At 46.6% G+C, this 18,740-nt stretch overlaps 1 protein-coding gene across 3 annotated transcripts in view; it reads left to right on the top strand.

Moving 5' to 3' along the window:
* The first annotated feature begins 2,994 nt into the window (after positions 1–2,994).
* The window catches only part of ttc21b (tetratricopeptide repeat domain 21B), a 90,880-nt gene continuing 75,134 nt past the window's right edge, over positions 2,995–18,740 (top strand). For all 3 annotated transcript variants that reach the window (XM_078552305.1, XM_078552306.1, XM_078552307.1), the window contains exon 1: positions 2,995–3,108. In XM_078552305.1, the coding sequence (XP_078408431.1) occupies positions 3,082–3,108 (27 nt within the window). In that variant the 5' untranslated portion in view covers positions 2,995–3,081. The remainder of the gene's footprint in view (positions 3,109–18,740) is intronic.

An 18,740-nucleotide genomic window follows, 5' to 3' on the forward strand; every position in this document is an offset into this window, starting at 1 on the left:
ATTTTAACTGCAAGAGAATGGATAGTGAAATCCCCACTCAATCCCCATTCTTATTCTTATTCTTATTCAGTTGATTTTTCAGGTATTTGATTTCTACCTAATATATTCATACAAGTTGAGGTAATATGACATCAATAGGGCCCTGAAAAGAATTTAGGCACCTGGTATGACTGCCCTGACAGCATCAATTTGGTCAGAGCGACAGAGCCGTTTTATAACCTTTCTTTTGTGAGGCCTTTATGTGTGAATTCTGGTTTGAATAAACTGCTTGAAGTGCAAAAATGAAGGCCAGTGAGTTGAATTTAGGCTAATAAATCATTTTATCTGGCTTCCTGCACTCAGTTCTTTTAAAAAAAATAATGAATCATGCATGGCTTATTTGAATTAAGTTTTAGGAATGCAACTGTCAATTTGTAATTTTGGTAGGAAGCAAAATTGGCTTTTGGTTCCCCCTGGTGGAATTTGCATTATCTCATTCTGGATTGGCATATTATGGAAAATAAAAGATGGAAAATATTTAACAATAGTAATCAATAAATAAGAAAATAACAAATAATTATATATATATATTGTATATGAAAATGTTTATTTTAAAATTCATGGACCATCTAATTGAATTTTAATGTTTTGTTAAATTATAAAATTAGAGTAAAACTGTTAGGTAAATTTTCTGTGTGCATGTCAATGGTGAAGTATTTGATTTCAATGGACAGAAAATCATGGCAGGATGCTTGTGGTGGATGAGATACCAGTGCTGCCACTGTATACTCAGAAATATTAGGCTGATTAGATTTCTTAAATTCAAAAAAGTTAAAAGTACTACTTAAGATCTTCTATGGCATTGCTTGTAGGTAGTTTGAGACTTGAAGCATGGCTTCTGATGCTTATCACCATCCTGAAATAGCCTAAACATGACAGCGATTTGCCGACCATTGTAAAACAGGGAAGACACTGAAGCATTATGGTGACCGGGTAAAAATCTAATCAACTACTCTTGCGGAAAGGATACAAAGCTTCACAGATATATTTGTAATACTAATCAGCAACCAACAATAAAACTTTGCATGAGGAACAAATCCTCCAAAGCCTCTTATTCTCACTTACTTATCATGTTTTTTGCTCTATGTCCCACACTGGATTTTCAGCATTCGCTTGAGATCGAAATCCTTTATTTATTTTCATTCGTTCCTGGGGCATGGGTGTTATTGGCAAGGCCAGCATTCATTGCTCACCTCGATTGCCCTCGAAAATCTGCCCTCTTAGCTAGATACAAAGAAAAAGCTCTAAAGAGCTGAATTTTGTTCTGGTAGTGGCACTCCCGCTGACAGGCAAACCCACTTTGGTGCCTACAACACTTGAAAACTCATCTTGTTACAGCAGCCAATTGGCTGCAACCTGGGTGGCTATTCCTACTAAGGACGGCAACCTGCCGCACTGGCAGCTCAGCAGTGTCACTGAGAGTGGTGGCCACAGCTGAGGCTGCACCTGGAGGAAGAGCTGGATGTGTGTTCTCACAACCAGGTAAGTGGAGTCTTGGGGCCAGGGCCGGGGCCAGTCAAGTGCAGGCCCTGGTGATGTGTGTCTAGGCAGGGTTTTGTGAGGACAAGTGGCAGTTATTGTCGACGGATGTGGTCCCTCTGCGGGCTAAAGAGTGCCCGAATAGGAGGGCAACTGTACCCAGAGCCCAACTGGGTTTACCTGGTGATCTCCCCATTAATCGAGGGCTCCCCACCATTGGCTAAATGCCAGAGGAACTGGGAAGAGGCCCTTTGTTGGCCACTTAAGTGGCTCAGTTGGCACGGGGCAGAATAGACCTTCCAGCCTAAAATCTAGCCCTTTGTCTCTCTTTAAACATCTAAGCACTGTTTTAATAAAGTCACTATTAATTTTTAACCTTCATTTGGTTTTTAGGTGGCATCTGCTTGAGCTTATCAATCTGCTACCATGTTAGTTTTTTTTAATGCTGCATATGCTATTAGTCTTAAATACATTGAAGAAAATTTCACTATGTTAGACTTATATTAATGAAGAATCATTGAATGGTTAGAGTACAGAAGATGGATAATCAGCCTGTCAAGTCTATGCAGGCTTGCTGGAAGAGTAATTCAGCTCATCCTACTCCCCTGCCTTTTCCCCTTAACCCTGCATATTTTTTATCTTAAGTGCTTAATCAATTCTCTTTTGAAAGCCGCAATTGAATCTGTCTCCACCACCTTCTCAGCTTGTGCATTCCAGATGATAATCACTTGCTACATTTAAAAGGCTTTCTCATGTAGCCTTTGGTTATTTTGCCAATCAACTTACATTGTTGTCCTCTGGTTCTTGACCCCTTCACCAAATGGAACAGTTTCTCTCAATCTACTCTGTGTAGGCCTCTCATGATCAAATATCTTCTCAACCTAAGCTCTGAAGAAGTCATACGGACTCGAAACATTAACTCTGTCTTTCTCTCCACTGATGCTGTTAGACCTACTGAGCTTTTCCAGCATTTTCTGTTTTTGTTTCAGATTTCCAGCATCCGCAGTATTTTGCTTTTATCTTCTCAACTTTCTTTTCCGTAAGAAGAATAGCCCCAGCTTCACCAGTTCATCCACGTAACTGTCCTCATCCCTGGAACCAATCCAGTCAGTAGTTCTTTTCTATACCGCCTTGAGAGCTTTCACATCCTTTGTGTGTTGCCCAGAATTGGACGCAATATTCCAGCTGAGACTGAACCAGTGTTTTATAAAGAATCATCATAACCTCCTTGGTTTTGCACTCTCTCCCTATTTATAAAGCCCACCCCCCATGCCTTTTTAACCACTTTCTTGACCTGAGCTGCCGCTAATTAAAATTCTGGAAAAAAAAATCCAAAGGGAATTCCTTTAGATTTTTGTCTGAAGAACATTGAATAGCTATGAAGATATCTAAGTAACGCTGAAATGCTCTATCAGCTTTACTTAGTAATGATGTCTCAGTCCTTGGATTGTCTGAGAGCATAGCCAGACATGAGCTGTCGAACGCCAGCGGCTGGATGGAGGTGCCTGGTAGCTGGTGCTCGATTGTTGGTGCCTGTGTTTGGTAACCAGGAGACGGGCGGAGATGGCGGAGCAGGACTCGGCCACCCTGGTGAGGATGGGGTATTGAGGGTGGGATCGTGTCCGGGGAGCGGTGGCTCCCCCGCTCATTGCAGCTGCCGAGTTTTGGTGGAGCCCGGACGGCCGCTTATGTTTTTATTTCCGAACCTCGCCCACAGCGCGCCCTCGCCCCTCGGCCCCGCACGAACTGCCTCCTCTCCCCGGGTCTGCCTCCCCCACCACTTCGCCGCTCCATCGCCCCTTCGCTTCCCCCCGCCCGGCTTCTCACCACCCCCCCCCCCCCGGCCTGGCTTCTCACCACCCCCCCCCCCCCCGGCCTGGCTTCTCACCCCCCCGGGCCCGGCTTCTCACCCCCCCCCCCCCCCCCCCGGCCTGGCTTCTCACCCCCACACGCCCGGCTTCTCACCCCCCCCCCCCCCCCCGGCCTGGCTTCTCACCCCCACACGCCCGGCTTCTCACCGCCTCCCCCCCCCACCGGCTTCTCCACCCCCACCCCCAGCTTCCACCCCCCGGCTCCCCCTCCCCCCGGGCTTCTCACTAACACCCCCCGCCCGGACCCCCGGCTTCTCACCCCTCCCCGGGCTTCTCACCCACCCCTCCCCCCTCCCACCCCCGGCTTCTCACCCCCTCCCACCCCCGGCTTCTCACCCCCTCCCACCCCCGGCTTCTCACCCCCTCCCACCCCCGGCTTCTCACCCTCCCCCCCCCCCCACCCCCGGCTTCTCACCCGGCCCCACCCCCGGCTTCTCACCCCACCCCACCCCGGCTTCTCACCTGGCCACCCCCACCCCACCAACGGTTTCTCACCCTGCCCCCGCCCCCAACCCTGGTTTCTCACCCTGCCCCCCCCCACCCCCTGGCTTCTCACCTCACACCTCCCCCCTAGCATCTGACCCCCCACCCCCGGCCTCTAACTCCCCCACACCCCCACCCTCACACCCCCACCCTCACCCCCGGCTTCTGACCCCGCCCCACCCACCCTCACCCCCGGCTTCTGACCCCGCCCCACCCACCCTCACCCCCGGCTTCTGACCCCGCCCCACCCACCCTCACCCCCGGCTTCTGACCCCGCCCCACCCACCCTCACCCCCGGCTTCTGACCCCGCCCCACCCACCCTCACCCCCGGCTTCTCACCCCGCCCCACCCACCCTCACCCCCGGCTTCTCACCCCGCCCCACCCACCCTCACCCCCGGCTTCTCACCCCGCCCCACCCACCCTCACCCCCGGCTTCTCACCCCGCCCCACCCACCCTCACCCCCGGCTTCTCACCCCAACCCCACCCCCGTCTTCTCACCCCGCTCCCGCCCCCACCCCCGGCTTCTCACCCCGCCCCCACCCCTCACCCCCGCCCCTCACCCCAACCCCGCCCCTGGCTTCTCACCCCTCCCCAACCATCCGCCCCGCCTCCCCCCCCCACCCCCCCCCCCACATTTTGCCCATCAAGTCTCCAGGGCCAGCACATCCTTCCTGAGATACGGGGCCCAAAATTGCTCTCAATATTCTAAATGTGGTCTGACCAGAGCCTTATAAAGCCTCAGCAGCACATCCCTGCTTTTATATTCTAGTCATCTCGAAATAAATGCCAACATTGCATTTGCCTTCCTAACTACCGACTCAACCTGCAAGTTAACCTTAAGAGAATCCTGGACTAGGACTCCCAAGTCCCTTTGCACTCCAGATTTCTGAATTCTCTCCCCATTTAGAAAATAGTCTATGCCTCATATTCTTCCTACCAAAGTGTATGACCTCACACTTCCCCATGTTGTATTCCATTTGCCACTTCTTTGCCCATTCTTCCAACCTGTCCAAATCCTTCTGCAGCCTCCCTGCCTCCTGAATACTACCTGTCCCTCCACCTATCTTTGTATCATCTGCAAACTTAGCCAGAATGCCCTCAGTTCCTTCATCTAGATCATTATTGTATAAAGTGAAAAGTTGTGGTCCCAACACTGACCCCTGCGGAACTCCACTAGTCACCGGCCGCCATCCTGAGAAGGACCCCCTTATCCCCACTCTCTGCCTCCTGCCAGACAGCCAATCTTCTATCCATGCTAGTACCTTGCCTCTAACACCATGGGCTGTTATCTTACAGAGCAGCCTCCTGTGCGGCACCTTGTCAAAGGCCTTCTGGAAGTCCAAGTAGATAACATCCATTGGCTCTCTTTTGTCTAACCTACTCGTTACCTCCTCAAAGAATTCTAACAGATTTGTCAGGCATGACCTTCCCCCTGATGAAACCATGCTGACTTTGTCCTATTTTACCATGCACTTCCAAGTATTCTGAAATCTCATCCTTAATAATGGACTCTAAAATCTTACCAACGACTGAGGTCAGGCTAATCGGCCTGTAATTTCCCGTCTTTTGCCTCACTCCCTTCTTAAACAGGAGGGTTACATTAGCAATTTTCCAGTCCTCTGGGACCCTCCCTGACTCCAGTGATTCCTGAAAGATCATCACTAACGCCTCCACTATCTCTTCAGCTATCTCCTTCAGAACTCTGGGGTGTAATCCATCTGGTCCAGGTGATTTATCCACCTTCAGACCTTTCAGTTTTCCTAGCACCTTCTCCTTGGTAATGGCCACCATACTGACCTCTGCCCCCTGACTCTCTTGAACTTTGGGGATGTTACTCATGTCTTCCACCGTGAAGACTGACGCAAAGTACCTATTCAATTCCTCCACCATTTCTTTGTTCCCCACTACTACTTCTCCAGTGTCATTTTCCAGCGGCCCAATGTCCACTTTTGCCTCTCTCTTACACTTTATATATCTAAAAAAACTCTTGCAATTTTCTTTTATATTACTGGCTAGTTTACCCTCATATTTAATCTTCTCCTTCCTGATTTCTCTTTTAGTTGTCCTCTGTTAGTCTTTGTAGGCTTTCCAATCCCCTGGTTTCCCACTGCTCTTCGCCGCATTGTTTGCTTTCTCTTTAGCTTTTATGCTGTCCCTGACTTCCCTTGTCAGCCATGGTTGCCTCGTCCTCCATTTAGTATGCTGCTTCTTCCTAGGGATGAATTTTTGCTGTGTCTCCCAAATTACTCCCAGAAACTCCTGCCTCTGCTGTTCCACTGTCTGTCCTGCTAGGCTCATCTCCCAGTCAATTCTGGCCAGCTCCTCCCTCATGCCTCTGTTGTTATCTTTTTTCAACTGTAATACCGTTACATCTGATTCCAGCTTTTTCCTCTCAAATTGCAGGGTAAATTCTATCATATTATGGTCGCTTCCTCCTAAGGGTTCCTTCACCTTAAGCTCCCTTATCAAATCTGCCTCATTACACATCACTAAATCTAGAATTGCCTGTTCCCTAGTGGGCTCCACCACAAGCTTCTCCAAAAAGCCATCTCGTAAACATTCCATAAATTCCTTTTTTTGGGATCCACTACCAAACTGACTTTCCCAGTCTTACCTGCATATTGAAATCCCCCATGATCACTGTATCCTTGCCTTTCTTACACGCCTTTTCTATCTCCTGGTGTATCTTGTGCCCCACATCCTGACTACTGTTCGGAGGCCTGTATATAACTCCCATTATGGTTTTCTTACCTTTGCGGTTCCTCAACTCTACCCACACAGACTCTACATCATCTGACCCTACGTCGTTTCTTGCTATCGATTTAATTTCATTTCTTACTGACAAAGCAACCCCACCCCCTCTGCCAACCTGCCTATCTTTTTGATAGGATGTATATCCTTGGATATTTAGCTCCCAGTCCTGATCCCCCTGCAGCCATGTCTCCGCGATGCCACCACATCATACCTTTCAATTTCAATCTGCGCCACAAGCTCATTTACCTTATTTCATATACTGCGTGCATTCAGATACAACACCTTCAGTCCTGTATTTTCCGTCCCCCTTCTCATTGTCGTCCCTTTATCTGATGTGCTTGAAGTTAGATTCCTAGCCCTTTCCAAACACTCTGTCCTATTTTGTGTTCTGGAGACTTTAATAGCCTCTCCTGGGTTCTCCTTCCTTTTCAGTTTTTTCATAATTTTCCATGAAGTTGAATCCAACCCCCACATGCTAACCTGCTGCTTTGTTTCCCGTTAGTCATACTTCTTGGAGTTTTACCCTTCCCTTCCCCCCTACTTTCCAGTTTAAAGTCCTGTTGACCACCCTATTTACCCTTTTCGCTAGAACATTGGTCCCAGATCGGTTCAGGTGGAGACCGTCCCAACGGTACAGATCCCTCCTGTTACACTACTGATGCCAGTGCCCCATGAAATGGAACCCCTCTTTCCCGCACCATTCCTTTAGCCACGTGTTTACTTCCCTTATTCTCGCGTCCCTATGCCAATTTGCACGTGGCTCGGGTAGTAATCTGGAGATTATAACCCTTGAGGACCTGTTCTTTAATTTAGTTCCTAGTTCCTGATAATCCCCAAACGGGTCCTCCTTCCTAGTCTTACCTATGTTATTTGTCCCGACGTGGACCACAACAACTGGATCCTCCCCCTCCCTCTCCAAAATCCTTTCAAACCAGTCAGAGATGTCCCTCACCCTGGCACCGGGCAGGCAACATACCATGTGGGACTCTCGATCCTGCTTACAAAGGATGCTATCAATTCCCCTAATTATAGAATCCCCTACAACTACCACTTGTCTTTTTGCTCCCCTCTCTTGAATGGCCTCCTGTGCCATGGTGCCGTGGTCATCTGGGACTGCGGCGACGAAGTCCCATCTTCACATTGAGGATACCCTCCATTGTGTTGTGTGGCACTACCACCGTGCTAAATGGGATAGATTTCAAACAGATGTAGCAACTCCAAACTGGGCAACCATGAGGTGCTGTGGGTCATCAGCAGTCGCAGAATCTGTAACCTCCTGTGTTGTAGCCTCACCAGGTTGGCACCTCATTTTTAGGTATGCTTGGTGTTGCTCCTGGCTTGCCCTCCTGCATTCTTCATTGAGCCAGGGTTGATCCCCTGGCTTGGTGGTATTAGCAGAGTGGGGGATATGCTGGGCCATGAGGTGCCAACCTGGTGAGGCTACAACACAGGAGTACTTACATGCCAAACAACATAAGCAGCAAGTGATAGGTTGAGCTAAGTGGTTCCACAACCAATGGATCAGATTAAGCTCTGCAGCCCTGCCACATCCATTGTGAATGGTGGTAGACACTGGAGGAGGAAGAGGCTCTACAAATATCCCCATCCTAAGTAATGAGGGAGTTCAGCACATCAGTGCAAAAGCTAAGGCTGAAGCATTTGTAACAATCTTCAGCCAGAAGTGCCGAGTGGATAAGCTATCATGGCCTCCTGTAGAGGCCCCCAGCATTACTGATGTCAGTCTTCAATGTCATTACAGATATCAGCCAATTCGACTCACTCGTTGTGATATCAAGAAATGGCTGAGGGCACTGGATACTGCAAAGGCTATGGGCCCTGACAATATTCTGACACTAGTACTGAAGACTTATGCTCCGGAACTTGCTGTGCCTTTAACCAAGCTGTTCCAGTACAGCTACAACACTGGCATCAACCCAGCAATTTGGAAAATTGCCCATGTATGTCCTGTACACAAAAAGCAGGACAAATTCAACCCAGCCAATTACTGTCCTATCAGTCTACTCTTGATCATCAGTAAAGTGATGGAAGGGGTCATCAACAGTGCTATCAAGTGGCACTTGGTTAGCAATAACCTGCTCACCGACGCTCAGTTTGGGTTCTGCCAGGGCCACTCAGCTCCTGACCTCATTATAGCCTTGGCTAAAACATGGACAACAGAGCTGAACTCCAGAGGTGAGGTGAAAGTGACTGCCCTTGACTTCAAGGCAGCGTTTGACCAAGAGTGGCATCAGGGAGCCCTAAGGAGTCAATGGGAAACGGAGAAAACTCTCCACTGGTTGGAGTCATACCTAGCACAAAGGAAGATGGTTGTTGTGGTTGTTGGAGATCAATCATCTCAGTTCTAGAACATCAGTGCAGGAGTTCCTCAGGGGAGTGTCCTCGGCCCAACCATCTTTAGCTGCTTCATCAGTGACCTTCCTTCCATTGTAAGGTCAGAGGTGGGGATGTTCGCTAATGATTGATGATTGCACAATGTTCAGTACCATTCTCAACTCTTTATACTGAAGCAGTCCATGTCCAAAAGCAGATAGACCTGGACAATATCCAGGCATGGGCTGACAAGTGGCAAGTAACATTTGCGCCACACAAGTACCAAGCAATGACCATCTCCAGCAAGAGGGAATCTAACCATCATCCCTTGACATTAAATGGCATTACTATTGCTGAATCCTCCACTATCAACATCCTGGGGGTTACCATTGACCAGAAACTGAACTGGACTAGCCCCATATAAAGAATGTGGCTACAAGAGCAGTCAGAGGCTAGGAATCCTGTGGCGAGTAACTCACCTCCTGAATCTCCAAAGCCTGTTCACTATCTACAAGACACAAGTCAGGAGTGTGATAGGATACTCTCCACTTGCCTGGATGGGTGCAGCTCCAACAGCACTCAAAAAGCTTGACACCATCCAGGACAAAGCAGTCTGCTTGATTGGCACCACATCCACAAACATTCACTCCCTCCACCACCGACGCACAGTAGCAGCCGTTTGTACCATCTGCAAGATACACTGCAGGAATACACCAAGGACCTTTGACATCACTTTCCAAACCCACGACCACTGCCATCTAGAAAGACAAGGCAGCAGTTACATGGGAACAGCACCACCTGCAAGTTCCTCTCCAAGCTACACATCATCCTGACTTGTAAATATATCGTCGTTCCTTCACTGTCGTTGGGTCAAAATCCTGGAACTCCCTCCCTAACAGTACCTACACCACATGGACTTCAGCTGTTCAAGAAGGTAGCTCACCATGACCTTCTCAAGGGCAATTAGAGATGGGCAATAAATGCTGGCCTAGCCAGTGACGCCCACACCTCGTAAATGAATAAAAGAAATCCTGGCAGCTCCCATGATGCTTTCATCCTTGTCACTCCAGGATGCTGCTACTCTTTATATCATCACTGAAATTCTGTTGATGGCTTCTAGGGGAAAAGGGAAATCCCTTGAAGAGGTAGCTACTCATACCTTTACATAACCCTGAGACGGAGGCACAGCGGTGCCACAACTGAAGCCTTTTGCTCGCGAGGACCACCATTGAGCAGGCCACCTGAAAATGTGATTCTGATACTTGGACCATTTGGGTGGTGCCCTGCAATATGCTCCTGCATAAGCCTTGTACATTGTTGTGGCCCGCTGTGCTCTCCACAGAGCAGTGTGGACATTGCAGAGAATGAGGCACTGGAGCAACACAGTTCAGAAGAGGGGAAGATACAGAGCAAATGGTGCCCATACTGTGCAGGAAGAACAAAAGAAATCAGAGCAGGAGTAGACCATATGGCCCATTGAGCCTACTCCTCCATTCAATACAATCATGGCTGATCTTGGGCTTCAACTCCACTTTACTGCCCATTCCTCATATTGCTTGATTCCCTGAGAGACCAAGAACCTGTCTCTCCCAGCCTTAAATGTATTCAACGATGGAGCATCCACAACCCTGTGGGGCAGAGAATTCCAAAGATTTACAGCCATTTGAGTGAAGTAATTTCTTCTCATCTCAGTCCTAAATGATTGACCCCTTATCCTTAGACTGCTCCCCCATGGGGGATGGCTGGGCTGTCTCACGAGTCAAAGCTGTCATCAGGACGATTTGAACAACAGATCGAGGCACATTTCACCAGTGCTAGACTCGTACAGCAAGACTATGTGCTCTGGCACATACTTTGCCCTGATTGAGAGAATAGATTCATTAGACACAGAACTTTGAATAGTTCCATTCTTACTGATGATGCATGGCACGCGCCTCTCCAGTGGTCTCAGTGTTCCTGTTCAAAGACCATTACTTCCCTGCACCACTTCTTTCCCCTTTTGCAGCTTTGCCAGAAAGGAATGGAAGCTCCTAAGTTTAGGATCATGGCACAATATCCCCAATGTAATTAAGTTCGAACAATTTGCACAAGCACAAATGAAAGCCACCTAAGTGAACCACTTAGCGCAATTAACCAAGTGGTAGCCTTCGCTCTTGGCTGTTCTACACTGTTCTCCCCCTATGGCCTTGGATGAGGTGGAATCAGCGTGCTCGTGTGTCTTTGGCTTGTGGCTGAGATGCCTGTGATGGTCATCCTCATCTTCCAGAGGCTGCTGGAAGTAGTTTCTGCAAGCACTCCAAGTGCTGCCTGATATGGCTCTCCAAGAGGTTTGCCACTGTCAGTGCAGGAGTTCATGCATTCAAAACCCAGAGCCATGAGGACACATACAGTTGCTGCCATACGAGTACAAGTGCCATCATCAAGCAGAACATTGGCCTTTTGAAAGTGAGGTTTAGATTCCTCAATAGATCCGTGGGAGCCCTGCAATATACACATCAAGGGTATCCCACATCATTGTCATCTGCTGAATATTGTACAACCTGATGTTCCAGAGGGGAGTAACACTGGAACCAGAAGAAGATACTGAGCGAGCCACATCCTCAGGGGAGGTGGATGACTATGAGGCGCCTCAACAGATGCCATCCAATGAAGATGGTGCTGCTGGGCACAGCTCACATGACAGTGAGATGCATGGAAGGGAGATCCATGGCTCTCTGATCAGCAGATGCTTCACGTGAGGACAAGTGCGACTGAACCAAAAGTTCTTTCCCAGAAGTGGCCTTTTTGACTTTTCATTGGAGACCCTTAACATCTCTCTGTACCCATCAGTGCTTTATACAAAGACCTTCTGTCAACACAGGCACTCATGAAACCTTCACTTTTAAACACCATCTATCTGGTTCCACACCTGACCACTGTCAACTTTTGTATAAAAATAAATACACGCATTCTTATACATTGAATAAACTGGCCTTGTTTAATAGTGAGCAAACTTGGGCAATGGGGAGATGTGTGGCTGGCCTAACTTGACCATCCATTGCTTCATAGACCTCCAGATGAGGCCATGATATGGAGGTCCCTGCAAACCCCCTGCATCCACATGGTGCTCGATGAGGGTTGCTTCTCTCAATGGAGGACACCGTGCAATCACATGCAAGAGATATGGAGCCATTCATGTCATGGATGGAAGCTCCATCATTTGAACATGGAACTTCACTGCCTCGATTGGAAACTCCAACAGATGTTCAAACGTTTTACACTGATGCTGAAGCATCTGCTGCTTTGCTGATGACACCTGAAGCTTGCTGCCTGCATGGAGCCGAGTGTCGCTGGGCCTTACCTCACTTCTCTGAGGAGAATTGACCGCAGCTGTCACTCAGTTACCTCCTCCTCCGTGTTTGTGCTCACCAGATTATGTCAGTCACTCTACACGTTAAACAAAGCCCACCGATATGAGTGTATTTATTCTGATGGAGGGTGTGCTGAAATAAAGTGACACATAGAGTCTTGAAATGGTGTTGCATCCTATGAGCCTTTTAGTGTAGTAGGAGCCCTGGTCTGTCCTGAGTTGCTGTACCTTGCAGAGAGATTAAAGTGAAACAGCTGCTCTTTCAGTCAGACATAAGTGCTTCCCCTTGGTCAGGAGCTTCCATTGGTGCTAAAGGCCCTTGCAGGTGCCACAGGCCACAAATGGTCTAGGGAATGTTGGTCACAACCAGCACTATACTCACTTTCCATAGCCTCCACACCTGCCTCACCCTCAGCGACAGGCTGCTGTGCATGACCCTTTTGATCGCCATAGCTTCCTCCTCCATTGGTGTCACAAGGCGATGAAAGGCACTCTACCTCTGGCTCATTGATGCTCCTTGGCATTCTGAGCATGGTTCCTCTGCAAGACATACGCAGTGTCACTCTCTGTCTTACATTGCATATGTATTGGTCACCCTGAGGCATTGTAAATGTGTAGCATCAACCATAGCATAGTGAGGTATCCAGCCATCTCAATGCAGCATTCACTCATGACTGACCATGGGATTCGGGGGTGTGTGAGTTAAGTACCTCAGTGTGGACTGAGCCTCGTGTTGCCCATGCATGGGCCTACTACCTGGTCTCATTTTGTGGGTGCTACCTATTTCATGCTGGACTTCCAGTTTGGAACTAACATCACTCATCTTTCCAGATTGCACCAGATCATTAAATCTCTCCCCGTACTGGATCAAGGTTCTTGCAACAACCCCTCAGCTGCTTACAATGTCTGCCACTTATGGCCATGCCTTCTTGATGAGGTTTGCTGGACTCTTCCTTCTGTCTGCTGGAAATAGGACCTCTTTCCTTTCTCACGTACGAAGTGCCGCTGAATCATGGAGGAACCCTTCCTCATTCTGACACCATTCCTCCATTGCCTTCTTTACTGTTGACCCTCCTTGTCTTTGTCGTCAGCCTGCCTGACTGATGCACATGTGCCTTTAAAAATGGCAGCACTAGGATTCGCCTGTCACCATTATTTGTCCGGTTCCCACACCTGTCAGCCCTTAATTGGCTCTTGCTGGGAAAATCTCGTAAGGACCCGCTCCCTGCCCATGCATGCAGCCAACCCGCATCTTCGCCTGACGTCTGACTGTCCACCCGATCGGTAAAATTCATGCCTAAGAGTTTCATGTAGTAATGACTGAATATCCGATGCTACCCACTTGGTCACAGCTGAGCTATGCTGCAAGAAACATTTAACTTTCGGTGCCCTGGATTGCACCTCTTCTTTCATTTTCCTTAAACCCACCTTGTTGCAATTTGCTTCATTCTCAGCAATTGATCCATGGTGCAAGCTGACAGCCTCCTGATGCTCAAGAAGTTGCTCCCACCAGGTGGCCAGTTGCTGATGTATGTTTGTTCTGAGGAAGCAGCTGACTGGCCATGTGCAGATGAAGTCTGAGAGGCAGGAACCACCTTGGCTTAATGTTGCCAGGATTGAAAGGCTGTTTTGCTGCACACATAGGAGCAGGAGTAGGCCATTCAGCCCCGGCAAGCCTGCCCCGCCATTCTATTAGATCATGGCTGTTCACCTACCTCTACACCACTTCCCTGCACTATCCCCATATCCCTTGATGTCATTAGTATCTAGATATCTATCAATTTCTATCTTGAATATGCTCAATGATTGAACTTCCACAGCTCTCTGGGATAGAGAATTCCAAAGATTCATACCCTCTGAGTGAAGAGATTCCCCCTCGACTCAGTCTTAAATAGACTGTATTCTATTTTGTCTAGAAAGATGTATCCATATTCTGAGACTATGTCCCCTGGTTCTAGACTCAGCAGGGGAAATATCCAATCTCCATCTACCCTGTCACACCCTTAAAGACCTTTGTAAATTTCAGTGACATCACCTCTCATTCTTCAAAACTGTAGAGAATATAAGTCCAGTTTCCTCAATCTCTCCTCGTAAGATATCTGCTACCCCAAGGATTAGTCTGGTGAACCTCCATTGCATTCCCTCTATGGCAACTATATCTTTCCTCAGATAAGGAGACCAAAACCATACGTAATACTCCAGGTGCAGTCTCACCAAGGCTCTATACAATTTCAGCAAGACATCTTTACTCCCGTACTCAATTCCTCTTGCTACGAAGGCCTACATACCATTTGCCTTCTTAATTACTTGCTGCACCTGCATGCTAGCTTTTAGTGACTCATGAACATGGACATCCAAGTCCCTTTGGACATCAATACTTGGCAACCTCTCACCATTCAAGAAAAACTCTGCCTTTCTGTTTTTTTTCTACCAAAATGGATAACTTCACACTTACATTATGTTCCACCTGCCATGTTTTTGCCCATTCAATTAGTTTCTCCAAGTCCCCTTGAAGCCCCCTTGCATCTTCCTCATAACTTACATTCCAACCGAGTTTGGTGGCATCAGCAAATTTGGAAATATTACATTTGGTTCCCATATCCAAATTATTTATATAGGTTGTGAACAGCTATGGCCCCAGCACTGATCCTTGCAGTACCCCAGTAATCACAGCCTGCCATCTTGAGAATGACCCATTTATTCCTAGTCTCTGTTATCTGTCTGTTAACCAGTTCTGAATCCATACCAGTATATTTACCCAATCTCATGTGCAGTAATTTTGTTTACTGACCACCTGTCTGGGACCTTATCAGAAATCTTCTGAAAATGCAAATACATAACATCCACTGGTTCTCCTTTATCTATGCTACAAGTAATATCCTCAAAAAACTCCAACAGGTTTGTCAAACATGATCTCCCTTTCATAAATCCATGTTGTTTCTGCCCAATAATATCATTATTTTCTAAGTGTGTAGTTATCACATCCTTCATAATAGATTCTAACATTTTCCGTATTACTGACGTCAAATTAACAGGCCTGTGATCCTCCGTTTTCTCTCTCCCTCCATTCTTAAATAGTGGGGTTACATTGCTACTTTCCAGTTTGCAAGAAGCTTTCCAGAATCTATAGAATTTTGAAAAATAACCACCAATGCATCCACTATCTCTATAGCCACCCCCTTCAACATGCTGGGATGTAGCTCATCTGGTTCAGGGTATTTATCAACCTTCAATCCAATTAATTTTTTGAGTACTACCTCTTTATTTGTAGTAATTTCTTTCAGTTCCTCATTTTCACAAGCCTCTTGGTTCCCTAGTATTTCTGAGGCATTTTCTGTATCTTCCTCTGTAAAGACAGACACAAAGTAATTGTTTAGTTTCTCTGCTATTTCCCTATTCTTCATTATAAATTCTCCTGTCTCCACCTGTAATTAGAAATTACACAAAATTATTAGAAATTTTTGGAAAGAAAAACAATTGTCTTTGCTAATTTTTTCTTTTTCACATACCTAAAGAAGCTTTTACAGTCCCCCTTTATGTTTCTAACTAGCTTGCATTCATATTCTCTTTTCCCTTTCTTTCTCAGTTTCTTGGTCCTTCGTTGCTGGATTCTAAATTGATCCCAACCCTCAGGGTTACCACTTTTTCTGACAACCTTATAAGCCACTTCCTTTGATTTAATACAACCATTAACTTCTTTTGTTAGCCACGGTTCGCTTTTCCCATTGGGCTTTTGTGTCTTAGAAGAATGTATATTTGTTGTAGACCATGTAATATATCTTTAGATACTGGGTATTGCTTGTCTACTGTCAATTTTTTTTTAGCATATTTTCCCAATCCACCATAGCCAACTTGCCCCTCATAGTTTCCTTTGTTCAGATTTAAGACCCTCGTTTCAGAATGAACTATATCACTTTCAAATTTAATGTAAAATTCTTGTCATATTATTGTCACTCTTTCCTAAACGCTCCTTTACAGCAAGGTTATTAATTAGCCCTTTCTTATTACATAATACTAAACCTGAAATAGCCCAATCCCTAGTTGATTTTTCAATGCACTGCTCCAGAAACCCATCTCGCATACACTCCAGAAATTCATCCTCTACAGCATTTGTGCTAATTAGGTTTACGCAGTCTATATGTGAATTAGTACTATATTACCCATATTACATGCAGCTCTAATTTCCTGATTTATACTGTTCCCAACATTACCACCACAGTTTTGTGGCTTATAAACAACTCCCATCAATGTTTGCTGCCCCTTGCTGTTTCTTAGCTCCACCCAGACTGATTCTACATCTTGACCCTTTGATGTATGATCCTCTCCCAGTAATATGCTGATCGTGTCCCTTATTAACAGCACTGGTCTACCTCCTTTTCTTTTTTGCCTATCATTCCTAAATGACGAATATCTTTGAATGTTCAGTTCCAAGTCTTGATCACCCTGTAATCACGTTTCTGTAATGGCAATTAAATCATACCCATTTCCCTCTATTTGTGCCTTCAATCTTTTTGCGAAAGTTGCATGCATTCATATAGAGTGCGCTTACATTCTGATCCTATTTGATGCTTGCCTTCGCTTTGCCTGTCTTCTAATTTTGCATACTTCTTTTCAACTACTTGTTACCAGCTTTGCTTCCCTTCAATCTGAGCTCCCTCTCAGGTTCCCATCCCCATGTCAATCTAATTTAAATCCTCCCCAACAGCACGAGCAAATTTCCTTGCGAGGATGTTAGTCGCGGTCCTGCCAGGTTGCAACCCGTCCATCTCGGACATATCCCAGAACCAGTCCCAATGCCTCAGAAACCTGATGTCCTTCCTCCTACACCAATTCTCCAGCCACAAGTTCAATCCCCCAATCCTCCTGTTCCTGTGCTCCCTAGCGCGTGGCACTGGAGTAATCCTAAGATTACTGCTTTTGAGGTCCTGCTTTATAATTTCTTTACTAACTCCCTAAAATCTGCTTTCAGGACCTCACCCCTCTTCCCACCCATGTCACTGATACCAATGTGGACCATGACCTTTGGCTGTTCACTACCCCCCCCCTCCCCCACAGAAGAATGCCCTGCAGCCACTCTGTCACATCCTTGACCCTGGCACCAGGGAGGCAACATACCATCCTGGAATCACGTCTGTGGCTGCAGAGATGCCTGTCTGTTCCATTAACTAATGAATCCCCTATCACTGTTGCTCTTCGACTCTTGTTTCTCCCCTCCTGTGCAGCTGAGCCACCTGTGGTGCCATGGACTTGGCTCTTGCAGCACTCCTCTGAGGAACCATTACCCCCATCGGTATCTAAAATGGAAAACCGTTAGCACGCAATATCAACTCAGAGGACTCCTGCACTACCTGCCTGGTTCTCTTAGACTGCCTAACAGTCACCCATTTCCTCTCTGTCTGCACACATTGTTCTCTCCCTCATCTGCCTAAGACTTGCTCCTTATTAATATTGTGGATTAAGACTGAAATTATGTGAAGCTCCTGCTGTCACTTTCTCCGTTGTCCCTGCTGTTGACCATACCAGCTCGCTTCGCTTTATTTCTGAGCGGTTTTCAGTTTCAGTATCTCTTCCATTTCTCTCGTTGCGCTCTTCAAGCTCATATTTTCCATTAGACCCATTTCCAACTCCCTCAGCATCCCCGCCAACCAAATAGTAACCTTTTAATTACCTTTTCCAGCTCCAATATTTGATGATATTAATTGTTGCCTTTGTTCAGATGATTCTGTTTATCAATACCATTTATCATCGACCCTTTTCTCAAAAATTGTGCCTTTGATCAATCTGTCTTCTCCAACTACAGCCCTCTATCTTTTCTTTCCTCTTTAACCTTTCATTTCTTGCAAAAGAAATATCTGACCATCATTTGGCATTTTCTCCTGTTTTTAAAAGTGAGATTGAAAATTTGTATGAAGAATTGTAACTGTTAACCAGGGTTGGTGTTGCACCTTTCCCAGTGCGGAGCACTAGATGAGATGGCATGTCACTTTGCTGCTGTGAATGGCAGTGTAAATCTGGAAATTAGTAGCTGGATGGCACAGGGGCTGAGTGTTGTGGCATATTGTTACAGAGGGACGTTCTGATCAAAACTGGAATTTCCGAAATCATGAACCTGATAAAAGCTAGAGGTATACATCGATGAGTTTTTCATCCAAGGATCAGAACTGATTGGTGTTCGTGGTTGAGATGTTAACTCATTCAAATCTCACTCACTCACACAGAGTTAGAATAGGAGCCAATATGTCCATTTGTGTTGCTTATGTGCATCTCTTAATATGTTGGTGCAGAATATTATTCGTGAGGTCTGAGAATTGGAACAGCATTTGTCCCCTTGATATGAGGTCAACAGGTTGCGTGAAGGGCAATCGAATGGAAGAAAATCATCACATGAAGAGAAGGGCGAGGGAAGGAGGAGTTCTATAGAGAAGACAAGT

This window comes from Cetorhinus maximus, chromosome 11 (assembly GCF_964194155.1).
Source record: "Cetorhinus maximus chromosome 11, sCetMax3.hap1.1, whole genome shotgun sequence".
Classification (NCBI taxonomy): Eukaryota; Metazoa; Chordata; class Chondrichthyes; order Lamniformes; family Cetorhinidae; genus Cetorhinus; species Cetorhinus maximus.